Below are 19,974 nucleotides of genomic sequence, written 5' to 3'. Positions count from 1 at the left end.
TGTACGTTCCGTCCACACGTATCCGGATAAAACGCCCACACAAACCGTATACTTTTGAAAACGCTATCCAGAGTGGAATTTTTGGAAAACGGAAAAAAATTAGTCTCGTGTGGACGGGTGAAACCGTAAAAATACAGAAGCGATGACGTATAACTATTATTTGGTCAAACATGGCGGAAACACGAAAGGTTGTTGCGATATTGATTTGCCTTATTTCAAGCATAATATCATGCGTCCAGCTTTATAATGCGGTGTTGAATTCTCACGGAGAATATATTCGAAATCGTATGAATATTATTCGTGAGCTTTCGTTGCTTGGGTACCGGAAGGGGGATTGTCAAGCGGTTAGGCAAGAAGCGTCAAAGGAAAAAACGAAGATTTTGGATTCGACCTGGAAGAACAAATGCTTGGTGGAACGGTTTTATACGTGAACTAGTAGTCCCAGAAGAATGGCGAGAAAATTTTAGAATGTCTTGAGTTTCCATTGACAGACTAGCCGAAGAATTAAGACCCTACATCCAAGGGGAAAAAACTATCATGAGATCTCCTGTTGATGTGTTGACCCAAGTTGCTATCACACTGTATTATCTCAGTGATGAAGGTCGTATGAGAAAGACTGCAAATGCGTTTGGAATTTCTCGACAGACCGTTTCCAAAATTGTGAGAAAGGTATGCAAGGCAATAACAATACACCTTGGACCAAAGTATGTAACATTGCCATTTACTGAAGAGAATGTGCAAGAAAAAGTGAACAATTTTTACAGAGCACATGGTTTTCCACAGTGCTTGGGTGCAATTGATGGAACACACATTCCAATAAAGCAGCCACGACAAAATCCTACTGACTATATTAACCGAAAAGGTACTTACAGTTTGAATGTGCAAGCTATATGTGACCATAAATACTGTTTTATGGATGTGGATGTGAAATGGCCTGGAAGTGTGCATGATGCAAGTGTTTTTTCAAATTCCAGCCTAAACCAATTGTTGAAGAATGGCAAGATACCACCATGTCAACGCAAGATTTTAACTGATGAAGATCCAGTTCCTATTTTTATATTAGGCGACCCTGCATATCCATTAATGGTGGGTCTAATCAGCAGGAACAGTATTTCGGTATGACTTTGTGCCAATCAAGGATGGTCATTGAATGTGCTTTTGGTAGACTCAAAGCTCGATTTGCAGCTTTAAAGCGTCCAATGGATATTAATTTTGATGAGCTACCTTTTGTGGTGTATGCATGCTTTGTACTACATAATTTTTGTGAAATTAGTGGTGAAAGAATTGCAGAAGAAAAGGTCACTGCTTCTGTCGAGTATGACAAACAATTTCAGCCAGTTATTGCCAACAATAAATTCAGAACTGACTGTAATGAAGCTGAAGGTAAAAAAATCAGAAGGATATTGACAAGGTACTTTGATCCATAGACAAACCAAAACTTCAATAAACAATGATTTAACAAAACCTATTTTTTATTTTAACCCAAACTATTTTCATCTCACTATGCAATATTTGTTACTAAGTAACTACAACCTTATAAAATATACATATCACTCTATGTTCATTTCAGTAATGAATATTATATTAAAAAATTTTCATTTGTAAACTGACTAAAGTGCAATGTGCTATTTTCTACATTCATGGGTTGTGCAGCCTGTGGTCTGTCCCATTTGCTGTTGTAACCAGTAAGCGAAGTTGCAAATGGGGAGGTAATGGTTGAGGATGCAGCATTACTTGGCGAAGCATAGAAAAACCTTCCACAATACACCCAGTAAGTTGTTCCATATTTTGCGAGAATTTCTTCATTTGGGTAGCCTGCTGCTTATCCACTTCGTCAATCTTTTCAAGAAGACGTTTTTTTATTTCAAGATCTTCTTGCATGGCATTCAGGAGTTGTTCGTCTGTTGATAACTTTCTCTTTAATCTGTTTTGTCTATAATTCTTCAATTTAGAATTTAAAAATTCTCTTTGTTCAGAAACACAGTTTCGTTCATTTTCTTCATCGTCAAGAGTAGGTATTTCGGTATGAGGGCTGCTGGATGTTGAGGAAGCTATGGGTGTACCAATAGAGTTGGCGGGACTGGGACATATTAAACTTGAGTCAAACTCTTGTTGAATTTCTTGCGTCTCTATTCCAGATGCCATTGTAGTCGTAGCTGGTGAGCCTCTCCATATTTCCTGACATTTCTCGAAATAAATCAGCACAACTCTTCCATGCCCACTTTTCTTACCACAATCAACAGCAGCGCGGAATTTGAGTCTGATAGCTTTTAGTTTTGAAGTAATAATTGAGTTATTGACTTCATTATTCTGTTGGGGAAACTCTTTTTCAATTTGGGCTGCATCATGTTCAGATGGATATTGAGCGAGGAGTAAATTCAAAATATCAGAATATTTAGATTGGCATGTCTCCCAGTCAACATTCTCCGCAGTTCTTGCAGTTTTGTACTCTAGAACAACGTTTAAAAGGAGCTCCACTTCATCGCCCGTCCACACAAAGTTTTCGGTTTTGCTCTTCTTGGATTTGGACGAATTTTCTAATTCGTTTGACATAATTTTTGAATTGTATTTAATAACAATGCGCAGAAGAATGTCAAGTGTCAAGAAAGAACATATACGTACACGTTATTTGCAGGCTCATCTTGTCTGAAGCGCATGCTCAAATGGAATTTTATCAGTGTTGTCAAATTTATCCGGATACGTGTGGACGGGCGAAAACGATCCGAAAACGATTACGTGTGGACGCGGAAGTTTTTAATACCGTAAAAAAAGTTTTGCGTTTTCAAATTTATCCGGATACGTGTAGACAGGGCATAAATGTGTATTGGAAATTCGTGTAATAAAAATTAATGCCCAACATAAAGTTCTGATTAGAGCCATAGAAATAGACCAAAAAAATTGTAAAATTGAATTTATCGTAACGTTTCGTCTTTACTCAAGACATCTTCAGACAAATAATAAATAGGATGTTAAGACAAGATATTATATTTACATAAAGGTGTTAAATTACTTCTGAAGAAGGCGGTGTCAAATGGATCATATGATAAAGAAGTTAGGAAGTAAAATAAAGAGGAATTAAAAAAGGTTAAGTTGAATGAAGGTTCCTTGCACGTTAAGTAAAGGCTTGTATTTATTAGTTAGAAGGCTTTCATGAATGGGGAGAGCTCATAAGAATCGTTAGAAGAGGCGATTATTTTAAAGTCGTCTAAGTTGGGGGTGTTTCTAGTTGCGTTAATGTGATCAAAGATGCTTGATAACGCAGGGTGAGAAACTTGGTTGCCTGTAAGGGGGGATATTCCAAAGTGCTTCTAAAATCTGGTGTGTAGATGACGTGTGGTTTGACCCACATACGAGGCGTTGCAGCTTCGACAGTTGAATAAATAGACTACACCAGATCTGAGAGGTTTGGGAATTTTGTCCTCAAGGGGAAGAAAGAAGAGATACGTTGGGAAGGGCGGAAAACAAATTTAATAGATATATGTAGGAAGGCTGCAGCACAAAGGCTATTGATTTGTGTACGAATTTGAAGGGAGTGTATGCCAGTGAAAGGAAGACAAAAATAGCTGGGCATTTTGTGAGCAGTCAAGACAGGTGTTTTGGGGGCAAAGGTGTTGTTAAGGAAGCCACGTGTGATTTGGTCAATTATACGTGAAGGAAAACCGTTTTTGGTGAGTGACTTTCTTGTAAATTCAAGTTGTGAATGAAAATTTTCGTAAATAGAACAAAGGTTGAAGATGCGGTGACCACACATGCGGTGACCACACATGCGGTGACCACACGTCATCTACACACCAGATTTTCGGAGCACTTTGGAATATCCCCCCTAACAGGCAACCAAGTTTCCCACCCTGCGTTATCAAGCATCTCTGCTCAAATTAACGCAACTGGAAACACCCCCCAAAACACGACTTTAAAATAATCTCCTCTTCTAACGATTCTTATGAACTCTCCATTCATGAGAGCCTTCTAATCAATAAATACAAGCCTTCACTTACCGCACAAGGAAACTCCATTCGACTTAACCTCTTTTAATTTTTCTTTAACTTCCTAACTTCCTTATCATATAATCCATTTGACACCGCCTCCTTTACTAGTAATTTAACACCTTTTTGTAAATATAATATCTTGTCTTAACATCCTATTTATTATTTGTCTGAAGATGTCTTGGGTAAAGACGAAACGTTACAATAAATTCAATTTTACAATATTTTTTGGTCTATTTCTATGGCTCTAATCAAAACTTTATTTTGGGCATTAATTTTTATTACACAATTTCGTAAAAGCACTATTACTAATGCGCATTTAATATACACGACAAGTTTTTTAAAATAGACATATTTCGACATCTCATTATGCCATCTTCTGTATAAGTGAAATAATAAGTGATTGGGTTTATGTAAGAGTAATATGATACATTAATTTATCTTATTTTCTTTTTATTGTTGTAATTTATATATCATATTACTTTTATATAAACCCTGTATCACTTATTATTTCACTCAAACTGAAGATGGATTCATGAGATGTCGAAACATGTCTATTTTTAAATAACTTGTCGTGTATATTAAATGCGCATTAGCAATAGTGCTTTTACGAAATTATCCATGAATATCTTATTTCCTTTACTACCTCGTGACCATGCACATGATGTGTATCGATGTAGAACATTACTATTGTAGCGACGAATCAAGCTTAGTCATAGTTGTTGTGCGTCAACGGATATACGATGTGAGTAAGCACAACGCGCTACTAAGCCAACACAAGCCCAACCAAAAGCATGAAAGCACTATAACGCGCTTAGAAGGAACTAAGTCATCCCACTATTACGTGCAGGATATGACGGGGAACACTCCCTTTAGTTATTATATAAAGACAAGACCAGAGATGAATAGAGGATAGCAGAATTCAATGTAACTCGTATAATTAAATATAATATAATAATAATAACGATACGTGGCAAGTGTATGTTTTCCTGGCGCAAGTGCATATACCGAGGGACATGAGGATCCAAATCTGACCGTTCTACGGCCCAACGTTACACTATTATATAGTAGAAATTTATTTCTTTTTATTATTATATAAAGATATATGAAAGTTAACAAGTTAAATTTCCAAACTTGATTCGAGCTAGTTCCAAAATCTCACCAAAATCAACAAATATATCTTTATAAAACATTTACATACGTACATAACGCGGAAGTAGAATTTTTTTACAGGAAAACAAAATAATCGATAAATGGACATGAAACATTAAATCACAAAATCAAAATACAATATAACAACGAAAGATAAAGTTTAAAGTCAACATACCTTTACAAATTCAAAAAGATTTCAAGACACAACCAACTACATGATTTCTCAGCTGCGGCGTTCTCGTCGATTCTGTGGAATAATTTAAATGATTTACGTTTCCGGTCACGTGAGTATGTCACCCTACCCCTAGGAAAAAGGCTCCTTTATACCTAGGAAAAAGGCTCCTTTATACCGGAACAAAAACGCCTTTCATCTTACCAACCAAACAAATAACCATTGAGTTCTATAATAACTGGAGGGGAAACGTCAACCAAATTACTATAAATCATTAGCGCGCGGCCGCGTGGTCAAAAACATGGCGGATTTTGGTTGTCAAAGTCAGCGGAAAGACGCGGGCTCATAAAATGAAATTTTTTTCGCCCACCCGGATTTGACAACCACAATTGCGATTATATAAAATATCAATGCCAAGCACAAAAACTTTTAGAAATTTTATCTTTAAAACATGCTGCAAACTTGTTTGGTATACGGATGCTGAAGTAATGCCAGAAAAGGAAACATTTCATGATACCGGTAAGCAACGTAAGATTGTTTACCATTTAAAGTGTTCAGTGTTTTGTTTTAAGTCAATACTTGAAGTGTGATGGTATATATTTTGTGAGTGTTTTTACTCCTAAGTTATAATTTAAGTTATGTTTATCCAGTCTTATTTGTTCTTTACTTAATCGATTGCTAGACGAGGCAAAGCAACCAGTTCTTATCGAGATATGCATATCTTAAAACTCCTTGTTTCAACTGAGTTGAAATGGAGGATTTTTTCATGATATTTTTCTGAAAATATGAAGCAAATATTAAGGACAGAGCTGTATTGAAATCAAATGCAGTGCAAGATTAATTAATGAGCTCTTTGGTACATGTCGTACAATAAAAAATATCTGTATTAAACAGCTAGCCTGGACAATTTGACAGATTATGTACAATCATGATGATGGTGTGTAAAGGTTTGCTTTATGCTAAAAGTTTTATAAATGCCATCTGGTGTTTCTCTAAATGAACTGTTTGTTGTAGTAAACAGGTTAGTACATGAAAATCAAGATAAAAATCAAAATAATGTGCCGAATTATGCTCCTACCTTGAAATATTTGCTCAAGAAAAGCTTATCATGACATGCATGAAACATTAAATACAGTACTGCATCATCTGACAAAATCCATACGTTTTTCAATTCCAGGTGATTAAAAATTCACATAAGATGCATTGGTTGCAATGAAGTTGAATGTGGAAGAAGCAAAATTGATGGCAAAGAACTTTTATGTCTTTTGAAGAATTACGATATCATTTAAAAGAATAAGAGTAGCAATCTAGTAAAAGAAGCCACATCTGCCTTCAACATGAGACTTTTCCAATTATGTATAGTTACTTTGTACAAAATATTATTTTAGATAAACTTGATTTTAAGTCATTCACTGATATTTTTACCAAAAGACAAAAAGAAAAATTCAAAGGCATAATGTAAAATTCAAAAATTGTCAAGTTGTTTGAACCTAGAAAAAATTAGTATAGTAACTGTAATTTGTAAGGAAACAAAGAAAAGTAGTGCAAGAAGGTTAGCATTTTTGAGAATTAATAAGTTCTTGACATACATTACACAAGGCCATAATATTATAAATAATGTCTGTATAATAACAATTATACAACATGCTAAATATCTTCACCTACATTATAATTATTTAAACAGGTTTGCCTTCATGCAGCAATAAGAAAAGTGTTATGTCAGAGAAACAATGCACTTTGATTTAAGAAATAGTATTTTAAATGGGAAATTAATGTAGTTCTGTTCAGTAGTAGATCCATGGTTGTCAATAACAATCCAGTTTCTAATATCTTGGCTCAAAACAGAACCAGCAACATGATTATAGAATTTCTGAATTTCGTTCTTTTGCTCTTCTAGTTCAAGATATTTTCCTCATAAGTTCTCAGTAGATTTATCAGAATATCATAATACTTTATAAGACACCCAGAATCAATCCTACCAAAAAACTCAAAAATTACATACCTACTTATAATATATTTCCAGTCGACTTAAGTCGTAGGGGTAAGCTAACTTTTTCTAACTCCTTTTTGGACATTTTAACTAAGATTTACCCATCTATTCAAGAAAGACAGTTCCACCAAGCTGTTTACAAATAGTCAAAAACACAAGTATTGCGCATGGGATTATGCATTAAAGCTTAACGACACATTGACAGTGTAAAGAATGCCGTTTGATATTTATTTCTAATATAGCTAAAGCATTACTTGAAAACATATACGCTATTTTACAGTAGATTTACCTCTTTTAAATGTGTGTGTCTATTTCACAAAAACCTGAAGCATTATTTTCAATATTTGATGCTTACGATATCGTGGTTGTTTTCGCTGGTTGTCATTAATACACACAGGAATAGACATCCGGATTCGGGAGGGAGCGAATGTTAAAAATTTTTCTCAAAGTGGAAGTTTTGACAACCAAAATCCGCCATTACCGCCATGTTTTTGACCACGAGGCCCAGGCCCCTTTGCCCCTCCAGGTCTTATAGAGCTCAATGCAAATAACCCAACTCGTCTTATGAGACGTGGCTAAAAGCCGGTAAAGTACGGGTACAAAACGTCGGCAGGTAGTCGTGGGAGATACATACGTTGTACTTTGGTCGTTTAACTTATGTTATTGTGTCATTGGTAATATCGATAATATTTTCTGATTTGTGATTTTCTTGCTGGTAATTTTAAAAGATGCCAAGGTACAGCAAATAACGGCCTTATAGCTGTTAGACTTTTCAACATTTATTTTCATTTTATAGATTTTTATGATAATTTTTGTAGGAGCAATAAAAGGTTTAAAGCAACTGTAGCTGTCACATATCATGATGTGGATGGCCATGTTGAGAGAGAGGAGGTGGATTTGTCAGAATTTGCAGCGATTGTGGTCCAATGGCAAAGTATTGTGAGAACTGTATGTTAAAGATGCACACAACCGTAAATATTTGTCATCATGTTGAAATATTTAAGGTAACATTTATGAGCTAGATATTATAAAAGTGTTTACAGTTAACTCTCTCAGCACTTGCAACAAAAAATGCAAAAATAAAATGAAGCTTTACATTTTGAAACATGCTACGAAGCAGTAACCTAATATTTTTTATGAGTGCAAGAAAGGGGATTGATTACAACTAATTTCTACGAGGTTATTCATTGCTTTGTAGGATGGCATGTTTTGGCAATATAAACTCATGAAAATGCTGGTGTATGATTGTTCATGCCAAACAGCTCGTCACAAAAGAAGTGTTTCTGTTGTTGATGTTAAAGGTATGTTATATGTAAAATGTGCTGCAAAAGTTTTTTCATTTTAGCAGGGATGGTCCAACACAATTATAATTTTGGATCTTTTTCAATTTTTAGGCACCTTTTCTACTGTTGAGGTACAGTTTTGCTCATGCTCTCTAGAGTTTGTTCAACTTCTGCAATTTGGCCTTTGGGGTGGAACACCTACAAAAAACCAAGAATTGCATTTGCAATTGAGTTTTTTTGAATTGATTCATTCTGTGCATATGGAATGCCAGGAATCAATAAAAAGCATTTGTCAGTCATTTGAAGAGTTTAATCATAACCACATATTCTCTTCTTATGCAACACCAAAAATGTATCCTGTCATTATAGATGCTTTTGAAGAATATAGGTAACTGCATGTAGGTCACTGATTTATTGCACTGCTGTACTACGTATGAATTGCTGGGAAAGTTGCAGTCAATTTTATAGCCTAAGGATCTCATCTTAAGAGATGTATTTAATTGGAGGGAATCAAAATGATAAAGTTTGTGATGGGAAAGGATTTTTCCTCAAGTATTACTGTCTTGCACTGTATTTTGTTTATGTCATTTGTTTAAGAGTGCATAATTGCTTTCTTTGTGTCATTGTTTTTTTCAGAATTTACAGACATAAACTAAACATGTTGAGCTGTGTTATTCCTGAGCTTGATGAAGGAAATATCTGTCCTGCTTGTCCCAAAGTGAGTATATTCGTATTACTTGTTTAACAATGACAATTTAGTAAAAAGAACATTAGCAATGCTATCTCAAACACCTTTTTGACTGCATCATTTGCATCATTGAATTCAAATACATTGCATTATTTTATCCTTCATCATTTTATTGAAGACTGATTGTGTGACTTTGAGTCTCTTGATGCTCTATTTATTGGAAATTTTACAAGTTGTTGCTGTGTTTTCATTTTCTGGTAAAATCCCTTTTTGTAGTGTATTCCAAAACTGTGGTAATACATATGCCAGGTTAACAACATTATCTGAGATCCAACATCCAAGTACAATCCATAAGTACAACAAAACAAACAAACAACATTTATATACCGGCCAGTATTAATCCCCGCCAGGGGGGTTGACTGGTCCATGAATTTCCACACATCTCTATCTCTATCTCTCGTTATACCCATCGCCTTCATATCACTGTTCACAGCATCCATCCATCTCTTTCTCGGTCTACCTCGTTTGCGGACTCCATCAACATTCATATGCAACGTTCTACGAATTTCAGCACTTTCTTCCCTCCCCCAAACCACCTCAAACGCTGGCGTCTTACCCAATTCTCGATACACTCAACACCAACTCTTTCTAATCTCTTCACTTCGAATCCTATCCATCAACGTTACACCACACATCATCCTAAGCATTCTCCTTTCCGTCGACGCCAATCTTCTCAGGTCCTCTGCTTTCGGAACACTCTGCTCCATATCCCAAAACACTTCTAACACATTATACAATTCTCCCTTCTGCTTCGAAGTCGACTTTCCGCACAAGTATGCTGCTGTAATGTGTGGGATTGCTTAGGTATATTGATGGAATATTCTTTGTGGTTGGCTTAGAAAATGATAGCATGCTCTTGAAAAAGGCTTTGTTATAGCTTGATAGAGCCATCATAATCATTACAACCACGCCACAAACATTTCTACATGTTTGGAATGGATACACTTTAACAATTGTGCACTTGTGTCCTCCTCTAACCTGGCATCTGGTATCAGGATCATGTCATTGTTACTGAGTAGTTGGCTATGCTGTCGCAAATATTATGTGCCTTGATGAATTTATCTAAAATGTGTAGAAGAGTGTTAGGAAATTGCCAGCCTAATGAATCCCATATGTAATGTTTTGTCATTAGTGTCTACATAGCAAAGTACCTAATGGTTTCCGGGGTGCAAATCATCTCCAAGGAATGTGTTGCCATTGCTTTTTTTTACCAACATTTATGGCAAAACAGAAATTTGAAATGAATTCATATTTAGCATGGTGTTGGGCTGTTGTGGGTGGTTTTGTTCCATTGAGGTACACATAATATGTATCTGTTTTCCTTTGGTTTAGGTTTGTTGTCAACCAGCATATATGGTCACTTGACACCCATCTGTCAACACATAACCTGGACATCTCATTGGATGACAATCCTCGTTCTTTCATAATCTCACTGTATGGGGTTCTGTACAAAAGCTTCTGAAAGGCTGTAATTGAAGCAGCTGATGGATGTTCCACCACCGTGTCTGGTTTGTTCAATGGTCGTGAAAACCAGGCAATTTCCTCTTCGACTTCTACTTGTATGCTTTTAAGGTGTGAAATTTTGCAGATTGGTGATGCAATTGATATCTAACCTTCCTTGTGATGTGTTGATACATGCTCCTTTGCTTGTACTTGATGCCTCAACTATTTTTCTCCATTGTTGCAACTGGTCCATACTTGGCATAGATGTTACATGGCAAGGATCAACAACTGAATCATCATCTGTACTGCAATTTACACCTTTGGTAAACCATTTCTCAATCTTTGGCAACAAAGACTCAAAAGCCTGACCTCTAGTTAGCTTGCTCAGTACGGGCTCTATCTTTTTTGAAGCTTTTTTGAGAGACAAAACCTCCAAATAAATTATGTACATATAATTAACAAAACTAATTTCCATTTCTATATTATGAATTTTAATGCAGACTTTAATCCTATGTCATGTCAGGGCCTATATTCATGTTGCCTTGCACCCTCATTGCACTGCAAAGGTCTGAACTAAATAACCTAAATAACTGCATAAAATTTGCAAGTAGTGCAATGCAGTGGAAGTTCCGGGTAAGTCAGAATATGTTTATGTTTAGTAGCTTATTATAAATTTAAAATACTATAATAACAACACTGCTGATATTGTTATAATTATTACCAATTATTTCCAAAATATTGCCAATACGGCAGTTGTCAAGAGTTTCATGTATTCTGACTTACTCTGCAGCGAAAGTAGTGTTTGCAATTCAGTTAATGTATGTGCATATGCTTAGTGTGATGAAGCAATTAAACTTGCAATACCTTCGTATTGTTATTCCACATACCGCTTTTCACGAATAATAAAGAACTTAAAACGTTAAGATATTTAGCTTTATTATAGAGCAATACAATGGAAGGAGAACAAGAAAGTTGACAATGCGCATACGATGATGTTTTTACAAAAAAGATAAAGTGGGTAAAATCGTATTTCGCGGCAAGACGATAAAACAATTCGCGCGTAACGATGGTGACATTTAATATTTATCTTTCAGTTTACGTTTCACGTGACAAATTTCAATATGGCGTCTGTGCTCCGATCTCTCGATTTAGCTGCAAGTGCCAAATCATTGGTGTCTTATCAAAGTGATTATTCTGATGAAGAGAGAAGTAATAATGATAAATCTAAAGAAGATGAAAAGTCAATCGAGAGAACTGTCAATATGGATGGTCTAAAATCTAAGTTTCTTTTAAACAGTGCGCCAATTGTTGATGCTAAGGTAAAGTGTAATAGTTTTTATCCAAAGTCCTAACTAGGCAACTACCAACACCAAAGCAAAATCTATGATACGATTTGCTATGCTTTAAAGAAGGAATTGATTGGAAAAGACACATCGATCCTTCAATGAAAGAAGTTACATTTAAGGCAAAGTATGACGAACTCTTTTCTGCTTCGGTACGTTAATAATTTAATCATTGTCACCATTTACATGCACATGGACAAAATCATGATTTTGAAGAAGTCTACTATTTTAGGTTGGACCTCAAAATCCATTTAAAGCGAAGCAGCAAAGAGCACATAAAAATATGTTGTCTGGCTATGTTAAGCCAGCTCATATCAGTAAATTTCAATTTGATAATCAACAAAAACATTTTCAAGTTACGGTTAGAGGAAAAGCAAGCATAGTTTGAGAAAAAATGTATTTGTTAATGAGTTATGTGTGATCTTTTTGTTTTTAATAAATCACAGGTTATGCATTAGATCCAAGTGATGACACAGCTCACATTGAAGAGAAGTTAGTTGCAATATATGTATATAATATTGTTACAATGTGCTTATAGCATAACTATGATATAGCATACATCTTCAAAGATAGTCATGTTAGTGCAGGAACGCACATCTCTCCAAAATTTTATGTGTTTTACATTGAAGGGATGATTTATTGTAGTGTAGATTGATACTAAAACCCAATGCAAACCAACTTTTTCATCCTTTATTAGTTTTTGGACTAACTTTTTACACATAATTCACAATATGTAGAGGGTATTAAACATTCCTACATCAAATATGCTCCTCAGTGAATGCATCAAGTCTGGAATAGGATAATGCTGAAGTATTATATCACTCAAGTACTTTGAAATGATTCAAGCTGATGAATGTTTATTTGAGTGGAATATGATGAATGTGCTTTGTCATGAAATTACCTTAAAACATAATGTAGTACATGGCTCTTAATTATTAGTAAATAGACTTGGTAATGTTTTATGTTTATATCAATTGTTATCCATTAAGATTTGTTGGGGTGTTGAGAAAGCAAAGGATAGCAAGGGATTGACTGTGTTTGAAGCTACAAAACAGCAGGTGGGAGATAAGAGGAAGAGAGAGATAGGGAGATCCTGGTGTGATTGATGGATACAAGGGTGCGATTACTACAATAATCATAACTTTTGAAAGGTTGTCCTACTATCTCTTATTCTCTGTTATCCTATAGGACCATGGAGTAAGTTTGTTGATGAAGAAACTATTGCTAAACCATCTGAGGTATTTCAATTACCCAAATAAAGAGTTTTATAAAGATATTTTTCAAATCAAACAATTATTTTTCTGGCATTTTACCTTGGTAAATACAGGAAGAGTCAACAATACTTGAGGAGTATGAATTATCGAAGAAAAACAAATCAAAGAAAGATGATATGAAACCTTCAGAAGAGAAATCCACATTACACAGTAAGTTAAAATTTTCATACTTTCTTGTAGTTTCCTAAACTTTACCAAATGTAATTATTTTTCAGTTAAAGATGCATATGACTATCAAGGAAGATCATATCTTCACATTCCACAAGATCTTGGCATTAATCTCAAGTCAGATACTCCTCCAGAACGATGCTTTCTACCAAAACAACATATTCATACGTGGTATGTAAACAATTCTCCATTTAGTTCATTTATTCAAAATCAAAAAATGGAAGTTAAAATACCAGAAATGACGTTAAACACGCTATTGAATTTTAGTTGTTCTTGTATTTGTTTGTTTTCTGTTACTTTACTGTAAAACAAAAACGGAAGAAATATGAAAGTTTACTTACTAAAATGTAATTAGAAACGCCATGGAACGTCTGACTTCGAGTCATCAATATGCTTTAAATTTTGTAGATTTTAAGGAAAACACGCAATAATTGAATTAAGTTTAAAGACAGTTTATGATATAATTCTTGATGGTATTGAGGAAGTTCAATTATACATTACAGTATTCATTAGAGAAAGCGTCTCATCCAAATATAAACTTAAAATATGAGCGTTTTTAATACGATGCTTCTGTTTGAGTCAAGACGTTTAGGTGATCATTTGATATGTTTATAAAATCATATTTATCAGTGTATTATTTATTATAAAGTAATGATTTGTTCTAGTACTACGTACGTATGTTTGTAGATATTGTATTGGACTTCCTTAGCACTTGTTTTAAGAAACACGGCTAACCTGACATTTACTTATCATTTGACTCTGAAGATGACTACTGCTAAGGTTGTCGAAACGTCAGTCAACATCAACACCAACAGTCCTTCACAGGACTCTACTAACCTCGACAAAACGTAACGATACTTCCTGATGCAAATATTCACTTTATACAGCACTTTTTAATAACATTTAAGTATTTGTTTTCCTGTAGTTCATCCTTCTACCGTCGTGATAAAAGAAAGCAATGGAGATATTCTTACTTATGTATTATTGTATTATTTTATCTTTCTCTTAGGTCTGGTCACACTAAAGGTGTTTCTGCAATAAGATTCTTTCCGAAATCTGCTCATCTTCTTCTGTCGTGTAGCATGGATTGTAAAATTAAGGTAAAAGTCATTTTCTCTGTCTTACATGTCGTTGTTCATTTTGAGTTTGGTTGTACATCGTTGAATGTTCCTCCAACATTACTGGAGGTGAGAATTTTAATAAATTACCATCACGACAAACAATACATTTGAAACAATACATTTCCTTTCAGAAACTGCAAGATGATATTCATGTAAGCGCCAACGGCTCTGTTTTTGTAAAATGTAACATAAGACGAGGAATTTTGCCCAGGTAATGTGGGATATTTCACATTCATTTGGTTACTGGTCACATTTTTATTGATTCAAAAGATTGTTGAAAAAATAACATATGCATTTTGTTGTATATTTTGCAAATTTTTTTTGTCATTCGATGTACATAGCGCTCCTTCTTTGTCATTCGATGTACATAGCGTTCCTTCTTTGTCATTCGATGTACATAGCGCTCCTTCTTTGTCATTCATTGTACATAGTGTTCCTTCTTTGTCATTCGATGTACATAGCGTTCCTTCTTAAGTCTTTACTGTCTTAAATGGGTGTTCATATCTTTGGCTATTATATGTTCAATAAGTTTGATTTATTTTAGAATGTTAGAGGAGATATTATACACACGTATTATGGTGAAGAAAGCCACGAAAAAGTGTCAAGATGATAAAGTAAGTTGGTTTTATTAAACCTTTGTTTTTGAAGCGATCTTTGATGTTTTATAAGATCCAGTAGTTAAAACGTCATGGAGTTTTCATCATGTTCAAAAAAGATGCCTTTACACTCTTCGTTTGTTTTCTTTAATCATTCAATATCATAAATAATTCACATTTTAGACTCTTCTTCAACTTCTTGATGCTCGACAACTTGCTTTAAAGTTGATTACAAATGTCACTTATAGTTACACATCCCCAAACTTCTCAGGGCGAATGCCTTGTGTTGAGGTAACTTATGGTTACACATCAGCAAACTTCTCAGGACGAATGCCGTGTGTTGAGGTAACTTTGATCGTGTCATGATAGAAATTTAAACAAACGATAGCTCTCCCCATTCCTTCTAAACAGACCTTGCGCCGTAAACTTTGTATTCATGATATAAATTTAAACAAACGATAACTCTCCCCATTCCATCTAAACAGACCTTGTGCCGTAAACTTTGTATTCATGATAGAAATTTAAACAAACGATAGCTCTCCCCATTCCATCTAAACAGACCGTGTGCCGTAAACTTTGTATTCATGATAGAAATTTAAACAAACGATAACTCTCCCCATTCCATCTAAACAGACCTTGCGCCTTAAACTTTGTATTAATGATAGAAATTTAAACAAACGATAGCTCTCCCATTCCATCTAAACAGACCTTGTGCCGTAAACTTTGTATTCATGATAGAAATTTAAACAAACGATAGCTCTCCCATTCCATCTAAACAGACCGTGCGCCGTAAACTTTGTATTCATGATAGAAATTTAAACAAACGATAACTCTCCCATTCCATCTAAACAGACCTTGTGCCGTAAACTTTGTATTCATGATAGAAATTTAAACAAACGATAACTCTCCCCATTCCATCTAAACAGACCTTGCGCCGTAAACTTTGTATTCATGATAGAAATTTAAACAAACGATAGCTCTCCCCATTCCATCTAAACAGACCGTGCGCCGTAAACTTTGTATTAATTGATTGTATATATACTATATATCTACCAATACACATATATATTTTAGATACAATAAATATATAATATATTTACTACAGCTAATTGGTAAATATACAATATATATACATGTTGATTATTATGATTGTCGTGAGCCTAGACTTAGTCACATGCTCAGATTGAAAATCTATCAAGTTCTTATTGTCATACTGGATTCATTTTACTCTTAAAACCATCTGAATATTCTTTTCTGTTTTTCATCAGATTGCTGACGCCATTGTTCGTAAAGCACGCGAGACCCTGGAACGAGCTATCAATCTCGTGAACACAAGGGATGAGTGGGGTGGTCGTGTGGTAATATAGGACACCGATAGACTTTTCGTATTAGTAAAAGGTGCCAGTAAAGAGGAAGCGTTTAAGATTGGAAAAGAAATTGTTGATGCTGTTACTGCAGAGAATCCTAAACCTGTGAAACTAAAGTTTGAAAGGTTTTTATCTACTGTAAAATTGTATGTATTTGAGAGATTTGGACTTTAAGACACATTTATGTATAACTACCCCGCTATATCCCTCGACATCGTGTTATTGCAAGTAAACAAAAAGTTAGTTGTCGTAAGTACATTCATGAATTGATGTAAAAGCTAAATTAATTTATTTGAACAAATTTTAGCGTTCGATTTCTCGGTTTTTTACAACTCTACACTGTCCTGTATGTGAACAATTAACACAGCACGGTTTGTGTCAAAAGAATATTTGTTCTATTATTCGACAAATATTCTTTTGTTTTTGGACCACTAACATTGTTTCATTGTAGCTCATTATTTTCGATATCAACAGACACATAAAGGCAAGCAAAAGATTAACTAAGCATAGACGAACAAACAACGAAACATGCAACATAGATATCAAAATAAGCCAAATAACAAATAGTGACTTTTAAACAACTTTCATGTTATTAAAATTTTTATTTCTTCAATTCATTTACCGTTTCATCAGGTTGGTTGCTGACGCATTCGACAATTGTTTGTTTAATGTTCTTATAACGTTTTAAAGTTTCCTTTTAATAATTATACAGGATGTATCATTGAAACATTCTTTATACAATGATAATTTCTAAAAAATAGGCACTCGATGAGTACGTAAGGATTTGCTTTTTTATGATTGACAATTACAAAATACCAGTATGATTGATATAATCTGACAAAAATGGGTGGGAACTCAAAATGTTATTTATCAAAACACAACACCATAACAAGGTTTTGCCAACACAACCACTAGAACTTTGTTGTTTACATTTTCTATGTTATGTATCTGCATAATGTCAAAAGCATCTCGCTATTGCCTGCGTTTCACTAGTCTATCGAACATTGGTGTCTACTATCAAATCTCTAAACAAACAAACGTTTAAATTAATAAAAATTTGGGAATGGTATATAAAAAAGTGGAAATATAAATTACACTATATCTTAGTAATGAGATGCCCCGATCCTCGTCGAAGACATTTCTCAATACTACCTTTGAAAACGTTTTAACCTATGAATTAAAAAGAAATTAATGTTTCCTTACCATTATGTTATTTGCTTATATATTTTCAAAATTAGCCCTGTTCCTCATCAGAAAATTTTAAATAATGACAAACATTAATGTCGAAATGTACGTTCAGGCAGTTAACGAATATTCGAGTTCTCGAAAAATACCGCCAATTTTTAAGTGCTTTTTATGTCAATGAGTTTACATTTAAAACAAAAGATATCGAGGATTTTTTTCTCATTTTCTTTTGTTTTTAATGCATTTGTTTCATGTAAAATGCGACGTTTGAAAATAACCTTACCCTTACAACGACATAAAGAATTTTCTTCTCAAGCCTGGTTCACATATGACTGAGACATTACTGAGGCATTATTAAGGGCAAGCCTGAGATGCTTTCTGATCTTGTGGCTGAGGTAGGCTGAGGCATGTCTGCGATGCTTTTCCATGACATAATTCAAATCGTCGATAGACCACAAAAATTTAGCGGCAGTTTGAATTTGACAAAATCGTACTTCGTAATTTGACAATAGCGTTACTATTTGCAAATTGTGCGGCCCTTTTAACAGTCATTTCAAAATACATCAAAGATGGGATAGCCGGTTTGAAAAAAAGAGAATAATGTGTATTGTTCCATTGAGTCTTTTTTTGCTTCCATGTCCTGTGTTGAAAATCCATCCGCCATCTTTTTACCCAAATGCATGATGGGAAATATTGCCGCCGGTCAATCTGAGAAGCGTTCACATTTAACATAAATAACCAAAATATGTTCCGTACACCGCCGTTTAGCCGTCGACATGCCTGGAAACTTGAACTCAACTCAACTCTAACGGCATTTCGGCGGTATACTGCAGGTAACTCCTGCGACTGTCTGAAACAACATTAGTGTGTCAGCGATGAGTTTTTACATTTGCCTTAAGAACAACGCAGACATCGTTACAGGTATGTATCAGTCATGTGTTAATCACATGTGAACCAGGCTTTACGCAAGAAGCAAACCTTAAAAATTAAAGCGTTCGCTCATAAAAAACAAAAAGAAATGAGATGAAATTAGCAAGTCATTTTTACTTGTGTACCATGTAGAATTAAGTACACGCCTAAGAACTGACCAATGAGAAAACACACGCTTTCCGTAATTTGGGGCATATTTTAAGATCAACTCAAACTTTCAATGCGTTATTTAAATCTTTATCTTCCTACATACACGAAGAATATTTGCCGAAAGCGAAATATATCTTTGACTTTTTCTATAACATGTTCAGGTAAATGCGATTTTTGATATTCTTGTTAGGAGAGAACTCTCTCTTTGATTGAAGTGTGAAATGTAAACGCCATTAATATGTTTATACAAAATATGTGACCTAAATATACGTCTTCTTATAAAGTTTTCGTTTTTGTTAATGTTAATTCTTTGCCTCATTTTAGACGTGAACATTTTTCTGTTAATACGATCGAGAAACATAGAACAAATGTTGGTGGTTTTAATTCACCATGATGGAGGACTTATATAAATAAAGAAATTGATTATTGACCACGATGAAAACGTATTTGGCTTTTGTTTACCATTCCCTTGAGGCTGAGCTATGTACGAATTGTTATTCTACTTCGTCTGAACTGCTTTATAACTGAAGAAATATTAAGATGGTAAGTATCTTTTTCCTCCTTCATCGTTTTTGACAGTAATTTTACAAGACGTATATATATTGTGAGTCCACCAGGCCGTTTACATGGCAAGCTATGAATGGGAAATCAAAAGATTTTGTTCTTTAGGGACGTTTCAATCTCCAGTGTCTCCAAGTCAAATGCAGTTTATTGGCCTTTGGCTGTTTTAAAACGTTTTCCTGAGCATTTTTCTTTCTTAGATCACGATTCTTGTCTCGACAATTGATCGAAAGACAAGTCACTTTTAACCAACGATTTATGATGGTAAGATTTTACAGCAACAAAATAAACTCATGAGAAAGTTATGTTTATCTCAGGTGTTTAAATTAACTATTGTAACTTTACACAATTTCATTTTCTTTACAAATGAATAAAATTACGCCATTATCAAACGCCCAAATTTCGACATTTTTTAATGTGAAAATCTTGTGGGATAAAAACATTGAATTTATCTTTATCAAAAAAACAAATTATAAAAATCCTAATTTTCTTACTGCAGTCAATATTT

General features: G+C 34.4%; 2 protein-coding genes across 14 annotated transcripts; both read left to right on the top strand.

The window, feature by feature from the left end:
• Positions 1 to 761: 761 nt before the first annotated feature.
• Positions 762 to 10,890, top strand: LOC124458439. Its single transcript, XM_047008465.1, has 7 exons — positions 762 to 772; positions 7,911 to 8,033; positions 8,116 to 8,301; positions 8,496 to 8,598; positions 8,692 to 8,968; positions 9,217 to 9,298; positions 10,661 to 10,890. Exons 3-7 carry the CDS (start codon positions 8,224 to 8,226, stop codon positions 10,691 to 10,693), a joined length of 573 nt encoding a protein of 190 aa, XP_046864421.1. The 5' UTR covers positions 762 to 772; positions 7,911 to 8,033; positions 8,116 to 8,223; the 3' UTR covers positions 10,694 to 10,890.
• Positions 10,891 to 11,868: 978 nt separating this feature from the next.
• On the top strand, positions 11,869 to 19,347 carry LOC124458436 (pre-mRNA-processing factor 17-like). Of its 13 annotated transcripts, none has more exons than XR_006953177.1 (10): positions 11,869 to 12,606; positions 13,303 to 13,352; positions 13,442 to 13,538; positions 13,604 to 13,727; positions 14,566 to 14,656; positions 14,809 to 14,888; positions 15,222 to 15,291; positions 15,457 to 15,618; positions 16,542 to 16,765; positions 19,230 to 19,347. XR_006953177.1 is itself a non-coding variant. In XM_047008458.1 (10 exons), exons 2-10 carry the CDS (start codon positions 12,582 to 12,584, stop codon positions 16,638 to 16,640), a joined length of 798 nt encoding a protein of 265 aa, XP_046864414.1. In that variant the 5' UTR covers positions 11,869 to 12,090; positions 12,561 to 12,581; the 3' UTR covers positions 16,641 to 16,941. The 13 variants fall into 13 exon arrangements, 10 of the variants coding, with proteins under 10 accessions (XP_046864414.1, XP_046864411.1, XP_046864408.1 ...); XR_006953178.1 differs by lacking the exon at positions 19,230 to 19,347 and adding an exon at positions 16,948 to 17,484; XM_047008458.1 differs by lacking the exon at positions 19,230 to 19,347 and having other exon boundaries at positions 11,869 to 12,090; positions 12,561 to 12,606; positions 16,542 to 16,941.
• Positions 19,348 to 19,974: the final 627 nt, after the last annotated feature.

Source organism: Xenia sp. Carnegie-2017, unplaced genomic scaffold (genome assembly GCF_021976095.1).
Source record: "Xenia sp. Carnegie-2017 unplaced genomic scaffold, XeniaSp_v1 HiC_scaffold_6, whole genome shotgun sequence".
NCBI classification, from domain to species: Eukaryota; Metazoa; Cnidaria; class Anthozoa; order Malacalcyonacea; family Xeniidae; genus Xenia; species Xenia sp. Carnegie-2017.
This window is presented reverse-complemented; position numbering and strand designations above follow the sequence as displayed.

Coding starts and splice junctions, on each gene's coding strand:
- LOC124458439 (XM_047008465.1), top strand. CDS start 8,224: ATGGCAAAGTATTGTGAGAACTGTATGTTAAAGATGCACACAACCGTA. Junction 8,599..8,691: donor TTCTGTTGTTGATGTTAAAG/GTATGTTATATG, acceptor TTCAATTTTTAG/GCACCTTTTCTACTGTTGAG. Junction 9,299..10,660: donor TCTGTCCTGCTTGTCCCAAA/GTGAGTATATTC, acceptor CCTTTGGTTTAG/GTTTGTTGTCAACCAGCATA.
- LOC124458436 (XM_047008458.1), top strand. CDS start 12,582: ATGACACAGCTCACATTGAAGAGAA. Junction 13,353..13,441: donor CTATTGCTAAACCATCTGAG/GTATTTCAATTA, acceptor TGGTAAATACAG/GAAGAGTCAACAATACTTGA. Junction 14,657..14,808: donor GCATGGATTGTAAAATTAAG/GTAAAAGTCATT, acceptor ATTTCCTTTCAG/AAACTGCAAGATGATATTCA.